Genomic DNA, 25,044 nt, shown 5'->3' with positions numbered 1-25,044 from the left:
GTCGGACTATAAAGAAAGCTGAGCGCAGAAGACTTGATGCTTTTGAACTGTGGTGTTGGAGAAGACTCTTGAGAGTCCCTTGGACTGCAAGGAGATTCAACCAGTGCATCCTAAAGGAGATCAGTCCTGGGTGACACTGGAAGGACTGATGTTGAAGCTGAAACTCCAATAATTTGGCCAACTGATGCGAAGATGTGACTCATTTGAAGACCCTGATGCTGGGAAAGATTAAGGGCGGGAGGAGAAGGGGACGACAGAGGATGAGCTGGTTGGATGGCATCACTGACTCAATGGACATGAGTCTGGGTAAACTCTGGGAGTTGGTGATGGACAGGGAGGCCTGGCATGCTGAGGTTCATGGGGTCGCAAAGAGTTGTTCACAACTGAGCGACTAAACTGAAACTGAAATAGATATCTATATCCATGACTCACGCTTCTTAAAAATTTGTGCAAATCTACTCTAAAATAGCTTCATGGTTTGTTTTAAAAGGTTTGTGTCCCCAAAACAGCTACAAGTGACATTCTTACAAGATGTCATCCTATGACTGAGTGGCAGGCCCCTGGTTCATATCACAGTTTGAGAACAGCATATACTATGGACTTGACCTCTCCGCCCAACTTACATCAACTGTGTTACAAAACATGAAAGATAAATATTGGATCACGTGATTTGTTCCGGGTAGGTGTGTATGGACATGAAGGACAGAGCAGTTGAAACTTATGTGAACAGACGATTTTATTTTTATATCATAATCCAATTCAAATCTTTTCCATTGATCAAATCTGAAAAAACTTAATATCTTAGCTGTATTACATTTACAAAAACATTCTTCCACATTATATTAGCACATTCCTCATGCTTTTATTCCAGTGTTCAGAAATTTAATGAATAAAATCATGTTACTGTGTCACTTTTAACTACCTTCTTCAAATACGTATAGTCTAAAATCTAAATTAAAAAACATTGATCTGCAGTAATCTCCGAAGGCTCCACCAAACTATTTCAAGGTCAGTATAAGCTGATATTTTCCATCGTTCATGGTAGGCAAACATGCTCACCCTTTTCCATACTGAGCCAAGCTGGGCAAAGTTCTTCCTTAAAATTCTTCTTCTGCCTGTTTGCTGTGGGAATGCCTGAGCTTCTGGAGCCGCTCAATGGTTTCAGAGATCGTACGTTCTCCGTGCACCTTATTGTCTCTGGTACGGATATTGACAGTACCGCTGGTTTTCTCTTTTTCACCAACAACTAAACCAAAACCCACAAAGCTTTTGTTAGGTGAAGAAAAGATTCCTACTGAATATTCCAACAGAAATCCACCCTGTAGCTTCTGATTCATTAAAATGTACAGGTGACCAAATCTACTCATGAAAAACCAAAACCCAACCCACCATTCTGCAATGATTAGAACTGCTGTGCTTATTACCAAGTTACTTAATCCAGCCAACTTAACAAAAATTCACCAGATGAAAAATAGGTGAAGGGGAAAAGATTTTTAGACAAACCTTTCAAGATTACTTGAATCTTTCAAGTTTCCAAACAAAAACATTCCTTTGTTGTATCAACAGAACAAACATACAGTTTGAGATCAAGACTGGAAAGAACTACTGATGATCACAATTCCCTTAAGCCTACATCTCTGAGTTTCAAGTTTTCCTAAGGTTTGGCAAGCTGTCTTTGGTAAGTCTCCTTTCTTACCTAGGATGAAGTTATATTGTGCTAACTGTGCATTTCTGATCTTCTTGTTTAATGTACAGCCTGGATCCAGATCAATGTCCACCATGAATTTAGCATCGTGGAATTGTTGCCGTACCTATTTAAACAGAGAGAATTCTTCAGATCTCAAGGAGAATTATATTTTGATCTTAAATAATTTTATTTAACAAACAATTTGGACAACTACGCAAACATTAAAAAAGAATGTTAATAAATATACTGAAGCATATATTATCATGTGGAACTACAAAACGATATATTGTTTGAGAGATAAACTGTGAATTAAATAAACTAGGTTAAATTTTCCATCTATCTGACAACCAATTACCACTCAGTAAGACAGAATGATCTGAACAGGCCATTTTTATTTCACTAATAGATTGTTGCGCTATAGTGATCATTAACCGATAAACCTCCTGGGATTTCATAAGTATGCAAATTTCAGAAAGGTTCTTACTTAGTTTATTACAGTGCCAGGATAAGACTACACTCTCAACTGCAACCTATTTTAAAGTATAAAGCACCAGTGCTTTTTTTCTTAACATGAGACCTGTGCACATGTTAGTTGAGTTATTCTGCCACTGGGTAAGAAGCCTGGTAATTGCAGGCTGTTTAACACCTGTGGTCTCTAGTCATTAAGTATTAATAGCAGTGCCCTCCCCCCACAACTCAGTATAATAAAAAAATCCACCCCCTACATAATTTGAAATGCCATTCCATCCCCACATGGAGAAAGTCAGTGTTACAGTTGAAAAGTGAGTTAACTAAAACTGACCTTTTTTTCTACTGTGTGAGCTTTCATAATGCATATACAACAAAGTAAAATCCATTAACCACGGAAAGCATAACTGATTCTTATCATTTTTAACTAAAACTACTGTATGAGGTGATAGGAATACAGTATATCTTGAATAGTCTGCCTATCAGTTGGTTTTTTTTTAATGTTCCTTTATTAAAAGGCAGTTGAGACTCGAGTGTAATTTATTGTGATCTGAACACAGGCTGGGTGTTTTTTTTTTGGCTGCACATCGTGGTCTGTGATCTTGTTGCCCCAGCCAGGGATTGAACCCGTGCTCCCTTCAATGGAAGAGTGGAGGCTTAACCACTGGACTGCCAGGGAAGCCCAATATGGTGGATTTAATGTTAAAATGTTATTGATTGATATTTAGATTTTTGTCTAGCCAATTTATTACTTCCAGCTTGCAATTATGAAACAATGCTTTTTATTAATAACTCAACTTTTCATAATTTGAGACTCCTTAGCATGGAATTGTTGCTGTATAACAGAATAGACTGTTCTACTCTTTCAGGTGTGAAGTATGAATGGATATTCTAACATCTGTTAGTAAGGTGGCTTTTTGGTAGGGAGGGCAAAGATTGCTCTGTCATACCATCAACTTGAAAAAAAGTTTCAAATTAAAGAAATGTGCATTAGAAACAAAGCAAAATTACGCTGAGTCAAACAGCAGTTTACACTACATTATGCATTTGAATTTACATGTCACACTATTTGCTAACATTAAAAACTAAAACATACAAGTGTGTGTAAAACCTTCCAAATTAAGTTTACTCACCACAGAACCATACTAAAAAACATTAAAGAGGTAATATGATCTACTTAGGCTTACCAAAGACTGAAAATGCAAACACTTCTCTATATCACAAGCAGCTTGACTTACAAAGCACAGATATAATTTATGAGATCTGAAAAGCTGAACAACAGCTATTAAATTTAAAGAAAGTCATCCTTAAGGATTACCTTTTGGGCATATTCATCACATGTTGGTCCCACTGGAACTACCATTACCTGACGAGGAGACAGCCAGAAGGGCCTTTAGAAAAAATCAAAAAAATATTTAATGTGAATTTGGGAACTTTCTTCAACAAGAATAGCACATTTCTTAGTCTACTATTCAATACCTTTCCCTGAAACATGCAAGGACCACGTCCAAAAACCCGGCTTTTCTTTCAATGTCCAATAAGGACTGAAGGGCGATTCAGGAGCAGAAAAAAGGGAAAATCTGTAACTAAGACTTGTCTTGCTAAGCAGAGAGAGCAAAGCAAATAGAGAACTGGGACCACGGCCCATAATTCAACACAGCAGGTAACGGAAAACCCCACGCACCTGCTGCTGGAGGGCTTAACACACTGATAAAGAAAAGCACTGAGTGATTCAAGTTATTTTACCCCAAAGGTTATTATTCAAGTGTTATTGTATTATTTATTCTTCATGTAGGGACAGAGACTGTGCCTTCAGTTTATTCAAGATCCATTTTGCAGGACTCAACAAATTGAAACTGTTAGTAACTGGTGATGGTACTTGGTAAAAGTGAGTGTGTTTTCACTGCTTATAAAAAGGTGAGCCCATCTGCAGTTCTCCTTTCAGGGATTTCAGGCACCCAATCCCCACGTGCTGCAGACTCAAGCCAGTGCTGCTCCTAGTCCCACCTCTATTTTCAAGTTATTTTGCTACAATTAGGGGAGTAATTGTTACAGTTAGGCTGGAGTAAGACACAAACTGCTTCCCTCATGGCTCAGCTGGTAAGGAATCCACCTGCAATGCGGAAGGATTCAACCCCTGGGTTGGGAAGATCCTGGAGAAGGAAAAGGCTACACACTCCAGTATTCTGGCCTGGAGCATTCCATGGACTGTATAGTCCATGAGGTCGCAGAGTCAGATACGACTGAGCGACTTTCATTTTCACTTTCAAGCACCAAATTAGGATGAACTTGGTGAGCACCAAATTCTACCCCAATTGTGGGCTGTTCTCCACCTACTACAGGTTTGGTAGAGCATCAGCTGAGGACCTCCCTATTCTCGAGATTGTGCAGGGAATACTGCCCATATTTGTTTTGATTTTGTGAAATATAACTAAAAAGAAATTAGCTTATTGCATTTATACATATGACATCCCTGACCCCTAAAATGTCTGAACTAATCAAAGTACAAACAAAATGGAAGTGACTGCAATGTAATAACGCAGGCTGTAAAAAATGCATGTTTCATAACCATTTGCTGTTTTCAACTGTCTTCCCAAAATGGGTGCCCAGACAAAGGTGCTGAGAAAATAAAATGCAAGTCACATTCTTATTATCTTGCCAGCAGAAACAAACATTTCTAGAAATAAGACACAAAAATGTTAATTGGTTTGGACTCTGTACTTTCAATCCAAAAGAAAAAAAAACACTTGGCTTCTAAAGGCTCCAAAATGCTTATTTATTATGATCAGCAACACTGAACAAGGTATTGCTGAAAGCCTACTTTTGTTTACTCAAACAAAATACAAAGCTTTATAACTTCCCAAAGTTACTTAGAAAGCAATCAAAACAATAAGCTTCTTACTGATTAATAACTCCTAATTAGAAAGCATTTATGTAACATTTAAACCAATCAACTGCTAAAAATAATTACAAACATTCTTATAGCTAAAAAGTTTGGGTTTAGATTGTGATTCCTTACTTTTTAGTAAACACTTGTCATTAATTAGAAGTCACCAACTAGAATCATTCTCCTTTCCATCATAGAACTAAATTGGACAGCAGACATTTCTGACAGTTAATTTACACAGTCTGAACAAAAACACTAGAAAATAATGACAAACATTACCATTTGCCCCCATAGTTTTCAGTGAGGATAGCAATCATTCTTTCCACTGACCCCAAGATGGCTCTATGGATAATGACTGGCCTTTTCTTATCATCACCATCATGGCTAGAAAGAAAAAAAAATTGTTTTTTTTTAATTTTGTATATATGTTCCTTTATGTCCTTACAGAAGAATATTCAGAGCAGACACTTAGAAACTCACCTTACAAAAGTAAGATTAAATCTAATGGGCAACTGAAAATCCAACTGTATTGTTGCACACTGGTGGTACCGTCCAATAGCATCTTTAATCTGGATGTCAATCTAAGATGCAAAGATTGGGTTCTATTAGGGGTGAATTTTTAAAAACTTTAAAGTAATCTCTTCTTCACCCGAACAGAAAAGACATATTACTCTCAATTAGAATTTGGTACTGACCTTTGGACCATAGAAAGCTCCATCTCCGGGATTTAATTCCCACTTTTCACCAAACTCATTCAGACTGTTTTCAAGTTGCTAAGGATAAAACAAAGTGATTTAAATTTTTGTTCAAATGCAACCTCTTCCATCCTAATTGGAGACTAAAAATATTATAATTACTTTCATGGGTTACTATTCTTTGCTTTACAATTTTGTCCACCTAGACATACTCATACACAAACCCCTTTAATGGCTACAGCTTGATGACTAAAAAGAAACATTCAACCTTGTCTAAAATACAAAATCACAGAGGAAAAAACTGGTTTACACAAACCTAGAAACCATTTCCAATTTTCTTTTGCTTTTATCCATTTAAAGCTTGGCTTGCTCATATTATGGCGCAAGCCAATTTTACTCAAGTAATATTGAAGCACACTGAAAACCACCACTTACTTTCTCAGCTTGATTCCATACTTCAATATCTCCAAGGAATTTTTCTGGGCGAGTAGACAGGTTCAGTTTAAAAGAAAATCCAAATATGCTATATACCGTACGCAGAAAATCCAAACAACCTTTTATTTCATCCTCAATCTTTAAAAAAAAAGGGGGGGGGCACTGTGGTAATTTAATTTTCCTCGATTTTCTTGACATGTTTTTCAAAGTGTTTCACCCCAGAGTCTCATACCTGCTCGATGGCACAGAATATATGAGCATCATCTTGCTGGAACCTGCGGACCCGAGTAAGTCCTGTGAGTGCTCCTGACAGCTCATTCCTATGAAGCACCCCAAAATCAGCAACTCGCAGAGGTAACTCTCGCCAGGATCTTGGCCGATGATCAAACATGAGGCTAAAGAAGAGAGCAAAGTAAACTCCACTGATAGTTAATTTCACAAGAACACAACTGCTTCTCTGATACTGCTAAGAAAGGCTGTCAAATACTGGATCTAGCTGTTCATGCATCAGAAGTCTGGGCTTTTCTAAGCACTTGCATGAGTAAAGCAGCAAATAAATTGTAATACAACCATCCATAACCAAGCCAGAATAAAAAATATATTTCCATTAAGCCTGAAGTCCTATCCTTGTGCTCTTTGAGGATGGCCTTTAAGGCTCACATTGTAAAGAAAATCTTAGCTATATAAACAGTGGAAACAAAGTCTGCACAACTTTCTGTTGTGCTATGCAAGTCACTTCAGTCGTGTCCAACTCTTTGCTACCCTATGGACTGTAGCCCGCCAGGCTCTTCCGTCCGTGGGACAGGCAGAATACTGGAGTGGGTTGCCATTCCCTTCTCCAGGAGATCTTCCCAATCTGGGGATTGAACCCGCATCTCTTAGGTATACCTGCATTGGCAGGTGGGAGCTTTACCACTAGTGCCTCCTGTACTTTCTTACTGCTCCCCAAAGTGCTTTAGTTCCCAGTTAGTCTGAAGGTGCTTCAGAAACTTTAAAGAACCTGGGAAGACTAACAATGAACTTGAACTTGGCTCCCTGATCTACAAGCCAGGGCCCATGTGGAGACTCCTCTGTCTCATGCCCTCTGCCCTTGAGGCCTGGTTGCTGGGACCGGTGCTAGGAGCTTTGACTTGGCCACCTGCAGCCAGCCACAGCTCTCTCTGGTCTGCCCTACGCTGCTCCTCACCCAACTTCCAAGGATACAAAGTGAGCTGCCTCAAGGCAAGGAGGATTTTCCAAGGAGGTCAATTCATCAGCAGGAGGTTCTGATGCATGTATCTTAAAAAAATAAATAAATAAAAGTCTCCCCTGTTCTGTATTCTGCCTGTTCACTGACGCTGCCCCAGTGCCACTGTTGAGTGTCTACCAATCTGAGGATCTAGCTGGGCACAGAAGACGTTACACCACTGCACTGATGATGTATTTAAATACTCTTCTGATTACATTTTTTTTTTTTTTAATACTTTCAAAGGAGGAAAAACAATCTAGGACTGATTGCTAGAAAATCTCTGAGAGAAACTCAAAACTGCTGAATACCAGTGTCCCGGGCAGTTCATGGGTTTCAGAGCAAACAGCTCCTTCTCCACCTCAAAGGAGAACATGTTCTCGCTGTAGTGCTGCCAGTGGCCCGAAGTCACCCAGAGCCGGCTATTATAGATGTTCGGGGTGACCACCTCCTGGAATCCTCGTTTCCTATATTCACTCTGTTAGGAGATAGACACAATGCATGTGTAGGGAGTACATGCTTACACATCGGGTGCAAGGAACAATTTCACGAGCCATTTTATACTATCTAGGAAAGCTCAAGGTGCACATCTTAAAATCTCAAAGCTCTGCCGGGAGGTATTCACCAAAGAGGAAGCCCCTGCACATGTACATGAGGAGGGTACTCCAGCACAACTGGTCACACGGGAGAAAGGGAAATGACGTCAGTGTGCCCAGTAAGGAAATAGGCACACTGTGGAAGTTATACGATGGATTAATACCAAACAGGTGAAAATGAACTGGATGTGTACTTATCTGAAATGAAAATCACAGGGCAGACTAATACACAGCAAGACTTCATGCATGTAACTTTGAAGCATACAAACACATAATTTAGATACATATTTATACAGCAGATGTAAAAATAACATGGACAAAAAGGATCCATCCATGCTAACTTCAAAATAGTATATAGTTTCTTCCAGGAAAGGAAGGAAGTAGATCAGAAAGGAGTCTCAATAGAGTTTCTCTCCCCTTACCATGTATGTATTACTATGCTGTTTAGTTGCTACGTTGTGTGTGACTCTTTAGTTGTTTAGCTGCTAAGTTGTGTGTGACTCTTTAGTTGTTTAGTTGCTAAGTTGTGTGTGACTCTTTAGTTGTTTAGTTGCTAAGTTGTGTGTGACTCTTTAGTTGTTTAGTTGCTAAGTTGTGTGTGACTCTTTAACCCCATGGACTACAGCCCACCTGGCTGCTCTGTCCATGGGATTTCCTAAGCAAGAATACTCGAGTAGGTTGCCCTTTCCTTCTCCAGAGGATCTTCCTGATCCAGGGATCAAACCCATGTCTTCAGCATTGGCAGGAGGATTCTCTACCATTGAGCCACCAGGGAAGCCCATGTATTACTCTACCTCAATAACAAATCTGAAGCAAATATAGCCCCATTTGGATATGTTTCAATTAGGAGATGAGTACAGAGATACTGGTGGTGTTATTCTCTATAAATGTACAGTTGTCACACTTTACAAAGAAAAAAGTAATGTAAAGATTAACTTCCTTTTTCAAAGAAAATATAAATGAATGGTCAGAAAGCCACAGATCTCCAGCATAAGGGGTTATGGGTTCCATTTCAAGCTTCACCAACTTGTCTCATGCATATATACCCAACTACATGGACAAGATCACGTATTAGGAGGAAAGAACTTTTTACACATTTTATGAGACCTAATACATCCATTTTCATTTATTCTTTAAAATGTTTCTTCTCAATCACAAGGTTATTTTTCCCTCTGGCACACCTTATGTAATAAAATCAACTTATATCTTAGATCTACAGAAGAAAAGAATGAATATGGCTTACCCTGATGAATTCAATAAGTGTGTTATAAATGTAGGCTCCCTTGGGCAGGAAAAAGCAACTTCCAGGGCTGAGTTCATGGAAGAAGTAGAGTTCTTGGTCCTGGGTATACAAAAGCAAAAGGAAGTTTATATGTATATATATATGGATCATGCCTGGCGTAGAGTGAACACACTTGTAGAAATGAGTATTTTTTACCAAACCTAACTTCCAGTTTAGAAAACATTCAAGGGTAGAGGAATAAAGAAAAGGACACCACAGAATCCACTGGTGATGCTCTGTGTCATCTTGGGCAACAAGAAGATGAACGTTCCTGGGACTTAAGTTTCCACATCTTTCAAGTAAGTCAGCGAAAGCAGGGAATTTCAAAAGCATCTCCCAGCTCTACGAAATGCTGCTATACTTCTTTTACAGAAAAATGTAGGCCATCAACATGTGTTCTCAATAAAAGGAGTAGTTAAAATGAATTTCTGCACAGTACTGAACACACTCTAGAAAGATAATGTGGGCAATGAGTAAGTAATTTACAGCTTTTCCAGGACAGTACAGTTAAGTCCTTGAAAGCTATAGCACTTCTTCAGAATTAAATTCCCATTACCTGATACAACTATATTTCAAATGAAAATTCGATCTACACACATTATTCTTTTTAAACATACCCTTCCAATTTTCCTATGATCTCGGTTTTTAGCCTCCTCTTGGAACTTCTCCCATTCTTTCAACATCTTAGGATCTGGGAATGAAATGCCGTAAATTCTCTGTAGAGTCTCCATATCTGACTTGCCTTCCCAGTAGGTGGAGGAATTCTGAAAAAAAGGAATAACCATGAGATAACATTCAAATTCTTAATATCTCATTTAAGAGTTACATGTTATTTCTCTGTTACATTATGAGTCAAATTCGTATTTAGCCCTTATTTCAAGAAAAATGACACAAAAAGCGAACATGTAGTATATAAGCATCTCCCAGTTGCTGAGCTCTGTCTAGAGTGTTGTACTCATTCCACAGCACAAAGCTAGATGCTTAATCCTCTCAAAATTGCCCAGCTCTCAATACCCACTGACATCACAACTCCACAAACAAAATTGACTTTAGATGCACCTTTCTTCCACAAGAAGATTCAGCAAAAATGGAAAATCAACTAACCATTCAACAACAACAAAAATCTTATTGGCATGATTAGTTTGGTTAAAAAAGAACAACTTGGGTAATTACCACGTTAGATATACAAAAGGCAAAAGCACGCACTCCTACGGTGAGTCGGTCTCAAAGCTTGCAGAACCATGATGGCCCCTGACTGTGTGATTTTGTAAGTTCCCCAAAGCTCTACCACCATGTGCTCTGGTGATGGGTGGTGAGTCACTGCTTGAGAAAATTTCAGTTAAAAAAAAAAAAAAGGCTAGTGACACACAGTGCCCATAGCCAGCAGACAGCACAAGAAAAAAATCCACCCTTACATATGCAAGAGAAACATGGCTGAAAAGAGAAATGAATGCAAGTTTAAGTAAGTATATATCTTCAGTAGACAAGTATGTTTATATAGAGCCTCCAAAGTTACACTGCTTACTTTGTGTATTTTCAAAGTCTTGATTTTGCCAGTGTGTCTGACATGAGGACCCCGGCAGAGATCTATCAAGGGGCCACACCTGAAGATGAAAAAAAAAGGAATTTTAACAAAGACTTAAAATGACAGATACAACAGTAGCATTTAACAACACTTGATATTCTCACCTATAGACTGTGGTAGTTGGAGTATTCACTTTTTCATTCAAAATTCTGCATTTGAACTTATTGTACTAAAAATAGAAAAAATGATTTTTAAAAATAACCACTCTTTAATTTTTACTTCTAAATACTGTAGCTAAAATACAATTCAAAGTATGTCTAAGCATTGTATGACTATAAATGTCAGTATTTCATGTTTTAAAAACATTGTTCAATTTTTCTAAAGAACAGGATAGGCATCAACTTAGTATGCTAAGCCCAATGTACTTTAAGTAATGTTATTGAGTGAAACAGAAGTGGAGGCCATGTTACAGTTCAATTTACCTTAAACATTTCCAGTAAAGTTTCCTTCTTAACTTCTAATCTTTCAAAAGCTTGCTTTTCTTTAATGATTTTCTTACATAAAGTCTCCAAAGAAGAGAAATCATTGCTGGACACACCCCTGAAGAATAAAATAGAATTACTCTCTATCCCATTCTACTCACACCACAGCTTGGCGGAACATGTCTTTAGGATACTTCAAAGGTTTTAATATAGAAAATTAGACCTCTGCATTATATTAAGAATTTTAGACCCTTGCATCATATATTATGAATTTTAAACTAGATATTTTTTATAAACTATTTTTATATTTTATATTTATATATTGTATATATTATATATATTTTATATTTTTATATTTGTTTTATATAAAATATTTTTATATTTTATATTTGAGCTTGCTCTTCATGAAGACCATTCCTACACGTCCCACTAGGAAAGGAGAGGTTCAACCTTCATTTCATTTCCCAACATAAGGTTTAGGTCTATGATCTAAATCACCTACATTGATTTAGAACAGAGCTCTCAAGAAACTCTTTACTACTTCATGAGTTACTACAACACTTCAAGTTTTCTTAGCAGGAATACTGGGTAACTGCGAAGCAATAAGCTTTGTATCATTTCTCCTTTATTGACAAATCTTAAAAATAAAGTATGAACCCACACTAATTCAGATTTTATTTTTCTTTATCCAGTTACACAACTTACCCTTCTTCAAGGTACATGTCATAATAGAATCCATTTTCTATTGGTGGTCCATAACACAAACATCCACCGTAGACTCTTTCCATGGCTTCACCCATTATGTGAGCACTTGAGTGCCAATACACCTGAAAATTCAAAGAAAAGTAAGGTGGTTTGAGTCTGGGAGTACAAGTTGTAAATTAACTGTTTGTTTTGAAAGATACATAAAGTTTAGTATAGAATAAACTCAAGACAAGAAGATCTAAATTTATAAATCTACAGATTGCAATGTGATTCTATTCAGAGCCAAAAGTATTTAAAACGATTCTAATTACTAAATTGTATTTGTATCTTAGAAATTATTTGTTCAAAATAATTAAAATACAAATTAGCATCATTAATTAAATGGGATGGATTTTGTTCCCTGAAAACAACAGGTACCCACAACATGACTGTCTTATTAACTGCAATGGCCCAGGGTCTTTTGAGTCAATCCCACAGGCTATGCTCTGGCATTTACGTGGCTGTGGAACATCGCTTACGAGTTATACCTGCTTTTTTTCTTATTGTGTTTAGTTGCTCAGTCGTGTCCAACTCTTTGCGACACCATGGACTATAGCCCACCAGGCTCCTCTGTCCATGGGGATTATCCAGGCAATACTGGAGTGGGTTGCCATGCCCTCCCCTCTAAGGGATGTTCCTGACCCAGGGATCCAACCCAGGTCTCCCACATTGCAGGTGGATCTTTTACCATCTGAGCTACCATGGAAGCCCTTTTTTCTTACTGGCCCCAAACAACACACAACTAGAGCCTATAATACAATTTAAAACCAAGAACAAACATATGGACCTTAAAATCAAAATAAAAAGTAATAAGTAAATTTAAAATCTCATGAAAAACTTCAGGACTCCAGAGTACATTTGGAAAACGTTGATTCATGCAAGCAAATCACCGTCACTAAAACAAAATATTTTATTTCTTCTTATGTGGTATTCCACCCTGGAGAAATAAGAGGAAAACCCTGCTGTCAAATGCAGACTGATTTTTATAGTGCTTTCAGCAGACCTATAGTGCTTTCAGCATTTTAAGGTAAGAAAGATATGAAAATCAATTGTCCAAAAGGAACAGAAATTTAAATAATGTTCAAATTTAATAAATAGATACACCTTGATTAAGTGTTGACTAACAGTGTAGAGAACAATTTTTACTTGCTTAATCAATTTCTAATAAAAGCCGAGTACTTTTCCCTCACTGAAGTATCTTGAGTAAGAATAAATTTGAATTAAGTGCACTTCTGCACTTCTTAATTTTATAGAACAAGCACTTCTATTCTGTTTCCTACATGAAAGACAAAATCAAGACTTCAAATATGACAATGAGACATCAACCAACTTTAGCCACCTGCTGGCTTAAATAATAAGCCGGAATAGACTGTGAATCTGAATAAAAACTCACCGCTTGAGCTTCCTCATCCTCAAACTTGAGCAGCTCCAAGGTGCAGTCTTCCTCCAGAGGACGGTCTAGGTCCCAGACGGCTTTATTCACCTTAGCAATGACAGTGTTGTCGGCCAGGCCTTGACTTAAAATATATACACACATGTATAAAAACACAAGACTCTATAAAAATGAATCTTCTGTACCACAACAGTTGATGTGAGAACCGAAATAAGAAAACATTATATACAGGCATATCTTGTCTTTTATTACACCCTGTAGATATATATACACACATACATATATACATATATTTTTTGTGGTAACCCTGCATCAAGCCTGTCAGCACCATTTTCAGAATAGCATTTGCTTACTTTGTGCCTCTGTGTCACATTTTCTTAATTCTCACAATATTTCAAACTTTTTCATTATTATGATACTTGTTGTTATGGTGATCTGTGATCTTTGATGTTAGTATTAAAATCTGCTGTAGACTCAGATGATGGTTAGCATTTTTTAGTAATACAGTATTTTTAAATTAGGGCATGTACTGTTTTTTCAGACCAAACTATTGGACACTTAATAGATTACAGTATAATGTAAACAACTTGTATATGTACTGTGAAACCAAAAAATTCACATGACTTGCTTTCCTGTGATGGTCTGGAACTGAACCTGCAACGTCTCTGAGGTTTGACTATGTATTATATAGTGATGTACATTTAACTTTCTGAAATAAAAAAAAGCAACAAAATTCAAGATAGTCCCCAAGAATATAACTAGAAGATTCTGAAAATTCCAAACACTATTGTGTGATATCTAATGCTTCTTATTTAAGCAAACATGGCAACTGTAATAAACAATAACAACTTCCAGTAGTTTACATTTTAATTTCTTCAAAATTAGTTTTCCATAAAACCAAGCTATTTAGACTCCAAAGGAAAAAAAAAGGAGAGGAGATAAGGTGGTTCTAAATAACTTCTCTGCTTTTCTTCTGCTTGAAATCTGTAACAGATCTTTCCTTTGAGAGGCGATATTAATCTCAGAATTCTGCAAATGCCTAAAATGATATTATTTACAACAAACATATATGTGAAATGAAATGCTATCTAATAAAATATTTTATAATACGGATAAAAACATCACCTAAAAACACAGTACAGAGTACAAGTGATGAGGTGTCAGACCACACCAGGTACCGAAATCACAGGAGTTCCAAGGAAGGGAAAGCAGCACAGATCAGAGGAGCCTGGACAGGCTTTAAACACAAAGTAACCAGGGGGTCTAGTGGTTAAGAATCCGCCTTCCTTCCAAAGCAAGGGACGCACATTTGATCCCTGGTTGGGGAATGAAGATCCCACATGTTCTGGGCAACTAAGCCCTCACACCACAACTAGTGAGCCTAGAGCCAGCACACCACAACTAGAGAGAAACCCACATATCACAATGAAGATCCCATGCGCCATGCCAAAAGATCCACATGCTGGAACGAAGATCCATCATGCCAGAATAAAGACCCGATGCAGCCAAAATTAAACAAATATTAAAAAAAATAAAGTACTCAGGGGCTGAAGGATCAAAAAGATTTGGACAGGAAGAAAAGGAGAGGAGATGGCACTCCAAGTGTGAGAACAGGCATGGATGCAAGCAGAGATGTAAGTTAGGAAAGGTACAGGAAGCTGTGTGGCTCAAGCAGGATTGAGTATGGTAAGTCAGATTACAGATGCGAACATGTAGCTGGAGAAGCAACAGTCTATAATGTTCTAACTTGACAGAAGCAGGGAACATCCTACACCATGAAGCCCTCACACTGTGAGTCTTAAGTCTACCACCACCAGCAGGCTTGGGCTAGCTGAACTTGCTGTGGGGGCTGGTTTACAACCTGTTTATATATCCTTCCCCGCTGAAGCGTCAGGACTGAAGAACAGAAAATACATTCCTATCCCATCTTCAGTGTTCCCACTGAATTCCCCATAGATTATATCCAATGTTTCCTTTCTTCCCGAGATCAGAAAGATCGAATCAAAAAAAAATTTTTTTTTAATCTGCATTCACAAAAGCTACATGGATCTGTCAGAGGGAGTATATTTTACCAGACTGGTGTAAGACAGTTGTCAAAAGATTAAAGTACTGATGAAAAGGTGATTTATACTCTCTGTATTCTTTGGGAAGAAAGTAAGTTTCATCTTAGGGTCCAAAAGGTACTCTGAGACACTAACAATTTTTAAAATGTAGATTACACATGAATCATACTGGATCATTTCAATTTTTCAAAGAAGGGGTAAAATAATCTACAAAGTAAGATTTGGAACAAAACTTCAAAGAAAAACATTCTGAAGCAAACAGAACAGTCCCCCCTCCCTTTTTACCTTTCATATATTTACCACAAATCACATGAACCTTTAAATAGCCTGTTATTCATACTATACATTTTCACAGACCAAGAAGTTATTCTGGACTTTTGTAAAAATGTCATAAAACACTCTCACTTTCATATCAGTGACTTAATTCTAGGCCTAGAGTTCACCAGTGTCTTACATGATTCAACTTAGAATTTTGATGTTTCCCCCAAAATATTTTCCATCTAGTTAGCCGCAACAGAAGCATTAATTCAAAAAAAAGGGAAAATTAATTTCCAATTGGCCACTTGATAAAGTACAACATAATCTGAAGAATAATGTTGTACTATGTAGACAACGAGTTCCTGGACTGACAGGAGCCTGGATTTTAACACTGACACAGCTACAATCTCATTGCACAACAATGGAGAAATCTCTTCAACAACCAACTTGTAAAATTCTCTCTCAAGTGAAAGGCTGAACTGATACTTAAAGGTCTATCCATATACCCAGTTATATATGACCTCACATGGAAACTTGCTTAATATTCTTACTACCTTTGGAATAAGGTAGAAGTACTTTAGGTAGAAATACTTGTTGAATTAATAGCAACATTCCATTCCCTTTGTAAGAAGGCCAGGGCGTACTGAACACATGGCTCGTGGGCCTAACTGCTGCTACTCCCACTAGCTGCACAGTGGGCTTCCCAAGAACCAGCTGTGTGTGATGGGTCCCAAATTTGTTTGTGCACTTGTTATTGTATCTCTTAGGTTCAACAATATGATAGTGATGATAATCATTTTTGACAATTCATATGATGATTTCAGTGGTTTCAGCTCAATATGTACTCATTATAAGTAAACAGAAACAGATAAATATTACAACAAGGGAATTACAATTTCTGTGAAAACCAAGTTGAATGTTTGGGAAGGCTTGATACAGGCAAGTCACTTAAAAAAAATTGTCAAGTCAGGTGTGGATGAAATAACTACATAAAAATCTGGAAGAATTTTGTACTCAGATGGCTTCTCAAGTGTGTTGAGATAATGTAAAAGTTTAATTAGCACTCCACCCACCCCCAACCTTGGCATTATAGTTGTATTAGTGAATAAATGCACATATACATGTTTTAAGTTAAAATGTTTAAACTGAGGTTGACAAACATTTTCTGTACAGAGCCATATACATATTTTAGACTGCAGGTCATACATGGTCTCCGTTGCATATTCTTAGTTGTCTTATTTTTTTTCAAATCATTTAAAAACCTAAAAATGATTCTTAGCTCTTGAGCTGTATAAAAACAGGCTATGACCATAATTTGCCAATACCTGGTACAAAATATATGTATCAATTTATGCCTTTCCAACTTTATCATTTTTTGATAAACTTACCAGCTATTCATCCCTATCATATCAGATTAAGAAAGCATTTACTTTATCACAAAGTATGCACCTAATTCTCACTTACCTGAAATAATTTTAACCCAGCCCAACAAAAGTTTTAACATTAGATTTACAAAAATATTATAGTTTTTCATGTGTCATGTTAGTTTTTTAACTTTCCTATTTGAGATGAACTACTTTCATTTTTAATTTTAAAACAGAATTTTTAGTCAAAATAGATGAAGCAGTCTCTACTTGCTTATGTGACATTTCATGATCAAAGTAGAAGAAATATATGAGGATATGCAATCCGCTCCAGTATTCCTGCCTGGAGAATCCCATGGACAGAGGAGCCTGGCGGGCTACAGTCCATAGGGTCACACAGAATTGGACATTACTAAAGTGACTTAGCATGCATGCATGCAGAAGAAATATATAATCTTTTGTAAAATAAGACCAAAGCCTTTAAGATATTAAAGAATCTTTGAATCTTGACCACAAAGCTCTAAACTGTTTTGATTTTTTTTAAAACCCAAATAAAGTAAATTAAACAATAAAAGCATTGAACAGGAACATAACTGTTATGAGGATAAAACTTGGCAAGATTAAAAAAAAGAAGTTTAGTTACAAACAATAAATGGTCAAGACAGTTATAGCTCATACCTAATTCCACAAGCAATTTGATATGGTGTAGTTTTCCAGGATTCTGCATCCACCTGTTTACCATCAGGCAGGGTGACTTTAATGGGTTTACTATCTTTTTCTGCCTTTTCTGCCAGAATGGAATCATGTTCTGCTTTCAGCTTATTGTACATCTCAAGACGTGTGTTAATATATTCGGGCCAAGGATTCAACTGCAAGATAACAAATAAAGAAACAGTCAGTAAACACTCACATTCCTTCTCATATAGAAAAGCAAAAGAAATAATAATAAAAAAATATATCTTATGTGAAGTAGTGCTTTATTTTTTTCCCTCTTACAAAATTTCCTTCTCATTTCAATCATATTTTTTTCTTGGCCTTTAATTTTTTTTTCTTTTAATGGAAGAGTCTTGATCTCTTTATAACTCCTTCCTACCACGGTCCTTCCCTTTCTTTAGTCATTCAGGTGCTCTTAGGGGGCTTTTCATTAAATCATCACAGGGGTCCATAATCCTTGATAGGGAAGCACCAATAAATTAACTGAAAGCTCAGAGCCCATTATTCTATTAATACAATCCTGCTCACACTACCTGGTCCCACCTACTCAGAAGCATCAGTATGGTCCTACCCACCCACATAACGCTCTGCATCTTATTGCTGTTTATCTCCACATCCATTTGGTACTTCCTGATCAGAAGCACTTAGTGTTAAACTTAACTTATTCACTACTCATGGAGCAGATACTCTCTGTACCTGGCCCTGCAGAGGTGAATAAGACCTACCTGCTGCCCTTAGAAGGGGAACCAGACAAGTACATAAATGATGGGAGTATGGAGGAGGAGGAAAGGTCTTGGACACCTTACTGTACACTTTTTTTCCAGACAGATCACTTCACATAATCAATCACATCACACACACAATTCTTGATTCAGAAAAGTCCTCCAATTATATCCCTTCTTTCCTATTTCCAGGCTAATTCTCAAACTTTAACAGAACAGCATGTACTACTCATATTGAAAGCATAAAAAAGAAATTAGGGAACATATGCATTTTCTTATACATTCTGAAATTCAGTCAACAATTCCCCTCACACTTACAGTGGGATACAATGGACAAAACGTAACAGAAGCGGTTATGCAGGGCTCTAAGCAACACTTTAGTGATGCTTGATCACCTACAAACTTACCTTTCAGTAAGTAGAAGTGCTCTAAGTTTAGCAATGCAACGTTTATAAAAACAGCTCTTAAGTCAGTTTACTGTGCTATAGGATACTTCTTAAGAGCCTATTCCTTTGTTCTTCTGTCTTTTGGTTGTTTTCTAAAGAGTCTCTAATAAAACAGTTGCAGTGACAAAAGCAAAAAGTAAAGCCGAGTTCATAGCAGTTCAACTTCAAAAACAAAGTAGTAAGACGTGTCTCACCGCCTCTTACAGCACCCAGGAGCTGGGTGGATTCTGGGATGACTCCTGAGATGCCAGCTCCTTCCAGTGTCTGCCTGGTGAACTGAAAGCATTTTTACTACACTTGTGAGGCCTCAAGGAGATTTGCCCTGGCTTAAAACCAGTCCCTAGTGGCAGGTCCAGGTGGACACAGTGTGAATGGGGTGAAGGAATGGGGCTTTCTTTGGTTTCTCTTGTACTCAGTATCAGCTCAAACACCAAGTCTCTCAATGTCTCATTGAATGAAATGGTCAGAGGGCTAGCACACAATCTGGCAACTGAGTAATTATCACAGTCCTCTTTTCACCAACGTTTGTTCTCTGGTTTTCACATCTAATCCCACAGATTATCTTACAATCATACTTCAGCTGTTTTTCTTTTTCAATAACAAGTAACCGCCTTTCTTTCCCTCTTAGACTTTCCTAGTTCTTCTCCCTGATTTTCCCATCTTGTGCCATCTTAAAATCCCATGAAAACCATAAGACTCTCACACAGGATGAATCTAAAACAGCTCCCTGATCCTTCAATCTCTCATGAGACAGTCCTGAAAACATTTACCTCTGCTTGACCTCCATCCCCCGATCCTTCTTTATTCTTCTTCTTGCTTCCTTCCTTTCGTTTCTCTTCACCAGCACCTACCTAAAGAAGCAAAATAGACATGAAGGCTCTTTATTTTAATCTAATTTGACACCCATTCAAGCTACTCCTAGGAAAGTTTTGAGGATGTTATTTTAGCATCTGTTTTTTAAAAAAGTGGAAGTCTGATTTTGAAAGAGGAGGAAATTTCACCACTGTCAAAGACAAGTTAACAATTTACAACTAAGACAGGCCTTTAAAAAGCACAGAAGAGTTACTTGGTAATATCCAAGTCCTCAAATTTCATTTACTTTGCCTATTCTCATGACTCCTGCTTCAAGTTTAAATGGACATATACTATATAGCCACAAGAAGCGTGCAATTTATTCAGTTTGTATTTTCAGGGAAAAAAAAATACTAATGTAATATATACTGACCCATTCCACAAATTCTACCCTGAGCCTCTGTGCTCACAGTATTTGTTTAAAACCCTGCAGAAGAAGCAAACATAAGACTCAATCCCTATCATGTGCAAACTTAATCTTTCCAGAGAAACTAAGGTACATAGGTGTGAAAACTCCTAGAGAAAACAACACAGCTGTAGCCCTCTGTTGTGATGTCAGATGAGCTAGGACAACAGTAACCGTTAGCACTTTAGAAGACTTTACAGGATGGAGGTTTCAACAGGCTGGATCTTGAGAATGGAGGACATTTCTTCATTTTGTTTCTTTAATATTTTAAAACTTTTTATTTTGTATTTGTGTTTAGCTGATTAACAATGTTGTGACAGTTTCAGGTGAACAGCAAGCGAAGGGACTCAGCCATACATACACAGGTATGACAATGAAGGAAATTTCTTTATTGCTGGAAATGTTAGACAGTGATAATGTCTAAACCTCTTAGGAAATCTTGTCAGTGGAGACAGGTGAGGGCTCAGATAAAAGTGCTAAAAGTTACCATAAAGAATGTGGACTTCTTAGAATTCAGTTCAATTCCAGGAAGTCACAGGAAGTTTTAAAGTAGTCAGTCCTGTGCAAGAAGACACCAATGGCAAGAACTAGTCTTAACCAGTGGTTCTCACCCAGAAGCAGTGCCCCGTTCAGTGAACACTTGGCAATGTCTGGAAGCCTTTTTGCTTGTCACAACTGGGGAGTACAACTGGCATAGACTGGGTAGAGGCCAGAGATAGTGCTAAGCATCCAACAAGGCACAGGACAGCTTCCCACGACAAAGAATTACCCAGTCTGTAGTGTCAAGAGCTTTGAGGTCGAGAAACCCTGAACCACATTAAGGGATACTACAGGAATGGCTATCCACTCTAGTATTCTTGCCTGCAGAGTTCCATGGACAGAGGAGCCTGGTGGACTATACAGTCCATGCAACTGCAGAGTCGGACACGACTAGCAACTAACAGTACTACACTACTACAAAGAGTATCGTCTCAGAAATAAATGACTTAACCTCCCTTGTCACTGCTCAGACAGAAACATCCTAGGGCAAATTTCACCACATAAAAGTTTTACCATCTACAGAGTTCCTCCACAATCACCTCGGATTCTCGCAGAAACACTGTGAGATGGCTATCATTGTTCCCATTTTATACATGATTAAATTAGAAAAAGTTAAGATAATTTTTCTAGGTTCAGAAAACCTTTAAGTGGTAGGAAGAAACGACACCCACCCAGAAGCTGACAGTGGTCAACTCTAAGGGAGGAAGTGATCTTCAGCAGTGAAGGAGTGTTGGGGCAGAACTGGGGATGGGGGCGGGGCACAACACTTTAGTTTTGTAAATGGTTTTGACCTTTGAACTTTTTAAAAACAGTTCAAGATATATTCCTACACTATAAAATGCACCTGCAAAAAAAACGCATAATTCAATGGTTTTTCAGTGTATTTACAGTTGCCCACCTATCACCACAATGAATTTCATTATCCCCAAAGGAAATCCTGTACACATTAGCAGTTATTCTCTCCTCCCCCCTCCCCCCAGCACTTGGCAACAACTAATATTTCTGTTTCTATAGCCATGCCTATTCTGGGCATTGCATACAAATGGAATCATACAATAAAGTCATTTGTGACTTGCTTCTTTAAGCCAGTATATGATTTCAAGATCATCCACATTACATGTATCAGTACTGCACTGCTTTTTAGTGTCAAATAACATTTCATTATTTATCCATTTATCACTTGTGGACATTTTGACTGTTCTTTTTAATTTCATAAAACTTATGACTTGCATCATTTAAAACACAAAACAAATTGTAAAAATATGACTCCAAATTTCCTTTTGAGCTAACACTTCCCCTACTCTGGGATTCAGGATTTTAAAAACTTTTAAGGTTCATCTACAGCTGAGAGCTGAACAATGAATACACCTTAAGTCCATTCTAGTCAAGTAAAGCACTGACAGGATTCTAAGATTACCTGCATGCCTTCACTATATGATTACTATTATATTAATTATAATATGATAGGGAATATTATGTAATATATATTATATATAATAATATATACTACATATAATATATAATACATAATAACAGAATATAATAGTGGACAATATTATTAATAACTAGCCAAGTATTCAGGTAAAAAGATGGATACAAAATTAATTGCAGGTCTATCCATGAAAATTCAAAATGGAAAGAGAAGGAAATAATTCTGTTTTTCGGATTAAATGTTTTTGGTCACATGGATACTGCTAAATGAAAGCAGTAATGATAAAGGAGAGAACTAACATCAAGGTTTTTTCTGTGTTCTAAAACACCTCTCCATTTGACAAATGAGGCTACTGGCTCAAAAAGAGTAAGTAACTTTCCATTTGCATACAGCTAGTAAACAGGGTTTCCCTGTGGCCCAGAAGGTAAAGAATCAGTCTGCAATGCGGGAGCCCAGGGTTCGATCCCTGGGTCGGGAAGATCCCCTAGAGGAGGGCACGGCAACCCATTCCAGTACTCTTGCCTGGAGCATTCCATGGACAGAGGAGCCTGGTGGGCTACAGTCCATAGGATCGCAAAGACTCGGACACGACTGAGCGACTAAGCACAGCACAGTGAACAGTAGAGCCAGGACACTAAAATGGGTCTCTCTGGAACCCTGAGGTCCACTTCACCTTTCCTGTAACAACCGGAAGCGTGACGGGGCAGCCGTTCTTTAATCCCAAAGAAAACAAAACAAAGATGGGCAAGTGTACATATTATATATTTACGTAAAAGCGATCTGAACTTTCAACCCAAAAGTTGGCCCACACAACAGGATTGGGAAGATGTTCCCAAGCATAGTATGCCACTAAAGCATCAGGTTCAGACGTGAAATGCTGCTGCTGCTCCTGCTAAGTCGCTTCAGTCGTGTCCGACTCTGTGCGACCCCATAGACAGCAGCCCACCAGGCTCCCCTGTCCCTGGGATTCTCCAGGCAAGAATACTGGAGTGGGTTGCCATTGCCTTCTCCAGTGCATGAAAGTGCAAGTGAAGTCGCTCAGTCTTATCTGACTCTTAGCGACCCCATGGACTGCAGCCTACCAGGCTCCTCCGTCCATGGGATTTTCCAGGCAAGAGTACTGGAGTGGGGTGTCACTGCCTTCTCCGCGTGAAATGATGAACGTTTGTCAATGTGATAAGGCAAGCCTCCAGCATCGGGGAGGGGATTGTGTAACTTCTCTAGAGTTTGCCGGTGGGGTAGTCTCCACCGTTTATTATACACTTGGGCAGATATCGGTGACTTGGTTTCCCCTTTCTTAAACTGGGTCTTGTACCCGTTCGTGATTTTACAATTAAATGAGGCTCCGCAACACTCTTCCCGATTAAAGTGAGCCAAAGACGCTAGTCTAGAAGTCCAAAGCTCTCGATTCTGATTCTGTCTCGGCTTCTAATTAGTTGTGTGGCTCTGAGCAAGACACTCAGCTTCCTCATCTACAAAAAGAGGATGGACCCAGAGATGATCTGCAACGCCCCGCCCTGCTTTATGAATCTGAGGTTCCTCTCCAAAGGGGGCCCTGACTTGTCCGGGAGTTCCATCGACCCCTCTGGGTTCCTCCACCCCTTCCTCTCCCCATGGGTACAAGAGCCCCAAGGCGGCCTCCGGGCTCCCCTCAGCCCACTCACCGGCTTCTCCTCGTCTCCCATTTTCGCTGAAGGGCTACTGGCGTGCTCCTCGGACATCCACAAACCACCAAGAGAAAACTAAATACAAAATCGACGGCCAGGAAGAAAAGACAGCAGTCGCGTAGGAGAGGTGGGCAGCGGCGCCTGGGAGCACTGCGCTTGCGCCACGTTGTCCACAGCTGATGCAATCGGAAAGCGCCCAAACTCCGCCTCCTAACCTGATGGGAGAGCAGGCAGCTAATCGACAACGCGGAATGGCGGGCCCTCCTTTCTCTAAACCAATAGGAAAGCGCCTTTGGCGGTAGCCCTTCTAGGAAATCACGCTGCGGCGGGGCGGGAGAGGAAACTACAGACGCTGAACCTGCAGTCACGCCCGGCCGGTGATAGGGTCATCCCCGGAGCCCAGAAGTCCGCAATGCGCGTGCGCCTTCTTCCGGGCTGACTCCGCCCTATTACCTCAGGGCCCTTTCGGCCGCCATAGCGAGCAAAACGCGCTAAGTCTGAACTTCCGGGAAGTTTCCCGTTACTTCTTCTTGGCCCAGGGTAAAACACTGTGGGAGAGGCCAGAGTTCCCTGCTCCTTCGGCGCTACCTGACCTGGCGTGACTGCTGAGTTCTGCGGACTTTTCCCGGCTCTCAAGTCTATGGCGGTGAACCGAGGCCCTCCTTCTTGCAATCCAGAGTTCCCAAGACCTAAGCCTTGTTGATCCGAGGACGAGCGCCTTTCCTCGGACATTCATTATTATTACACGCCACCTCCAGTCTATTGCATCAGGGAGCTTTTCCACAGAGACTATGAAAATGCAACGAAACTTGACTTAAGGAAATAACCACGCCGACTCCTTGGATTCTCCCACACAGAGGTCTCGGTGTTTGGAATCGAATGGTTCTATTTTCATTTATTTTATCAATCAATTTAAAACAGTCGCTGTTTTGAAATCAGAAGCATAATGAGCTCGTTTACAGTTTATGTACTCCACCAAGTTTCATGGATTATACTTTCTAAACATCAGTCCTCGACAGCTTGCCTCCTTCAGGGTCATCCTTTCATGAAGCTCAATCAATAGCCTCCTAACCCGATTTCTTGGGTTCATTTTTTTTCACATGCCAGCAGTCTATTTCTCAGTGAATTTCCTTTTATTATCCTTCCACAAGCGAGAAGTCT

General features: G+C 38.8%; 1 protein-coding gene across 3 annotated transcripts; it reads right to left on the bottom strand.

Moving 5' to 3' along the window:
• Positions 1 to 718: 718 nt before the first annotated feature.
• TARS1 (threonyl-tRNA synthetase 1) lies at positions 719 to 24,066 on the bottom strand. 3 transcript variants are annotated; one of them, XM_081521435.1, is made up of 19 exons: positions 23,877 to 24,066; positions 19,757 to 19,833; positions 17,783 to 17,973; positions 13,420 to 13,543; positions 11,988 to 12,109; positions 11,283 to 11,400; positions 10,965 to 11,029; positions 10,801 to 10,879; positions 9,893 to 10,039; positions 9,237 to 9,335; positions 7,709 to 7,875; positions 6,405 to 6,567; positions 6,173 to 6,310; positions 5,738 to 5,815; positions 5,523 to 5,623; positions 5,322 to 5,426; positions 3,474 to 3,546; positions 1,697 to 1,811; positions 719 to 1,246 (listed from the first exon to the last, which is right to left on the bottom strand). In XM_081521435.1, the coding sequence occupies exons 1-19, from the start codon at positions 23,935 to 23,937 to the stop codon at positions 1,098 to 1,100; spliced, it is 2,172 nt and encodes a 723-aa protein (XP_081377561.1). In that variant the 5' UTR covers positions 23,938 to 24,066; the 3' UTR covers positions 719 to 1,097. The 3 variants fall into 3 exon arrangements, with proteins under 3 accessions (XP_081377561.1, XP_081377560.1, XP_081377562.1); XM_081521434.1 differs by having other exon boundaries at positions 19,757 to 19,837; positions 23,881 to 24,066; XM_081521436.1 differs by lacking the exons at positions 10,965 to 11,029; positions 11,283 to 11,400 and having other exon boundaries at positions 19,757 to 19,837; positions 23,881 to 24,066.
• Positions 24,067 to 25,044: the final 978 nt, after the last annotated feature.

Source organism: Giraffa tippelskirchi, chromosome 8 (assembly GCF_054371585.1).
Source record: "Giraffa tippelskirchi isolate mGirTip1 chromosome 8, T2T-mGirTip1v1.2.pri, whole genome shotgun sequence".
Lineage (NCBI taxonomy): Eukaryota > Metazoa > Chordata > Mammalia > Artiodactyla > Giraffidae > Giraffa > Giraffa tippelskirchi.
Note: the sequence above shows the minus strand (reverse complement) of the source record. Positions and strands in the feature narration are given on the sequence as shown.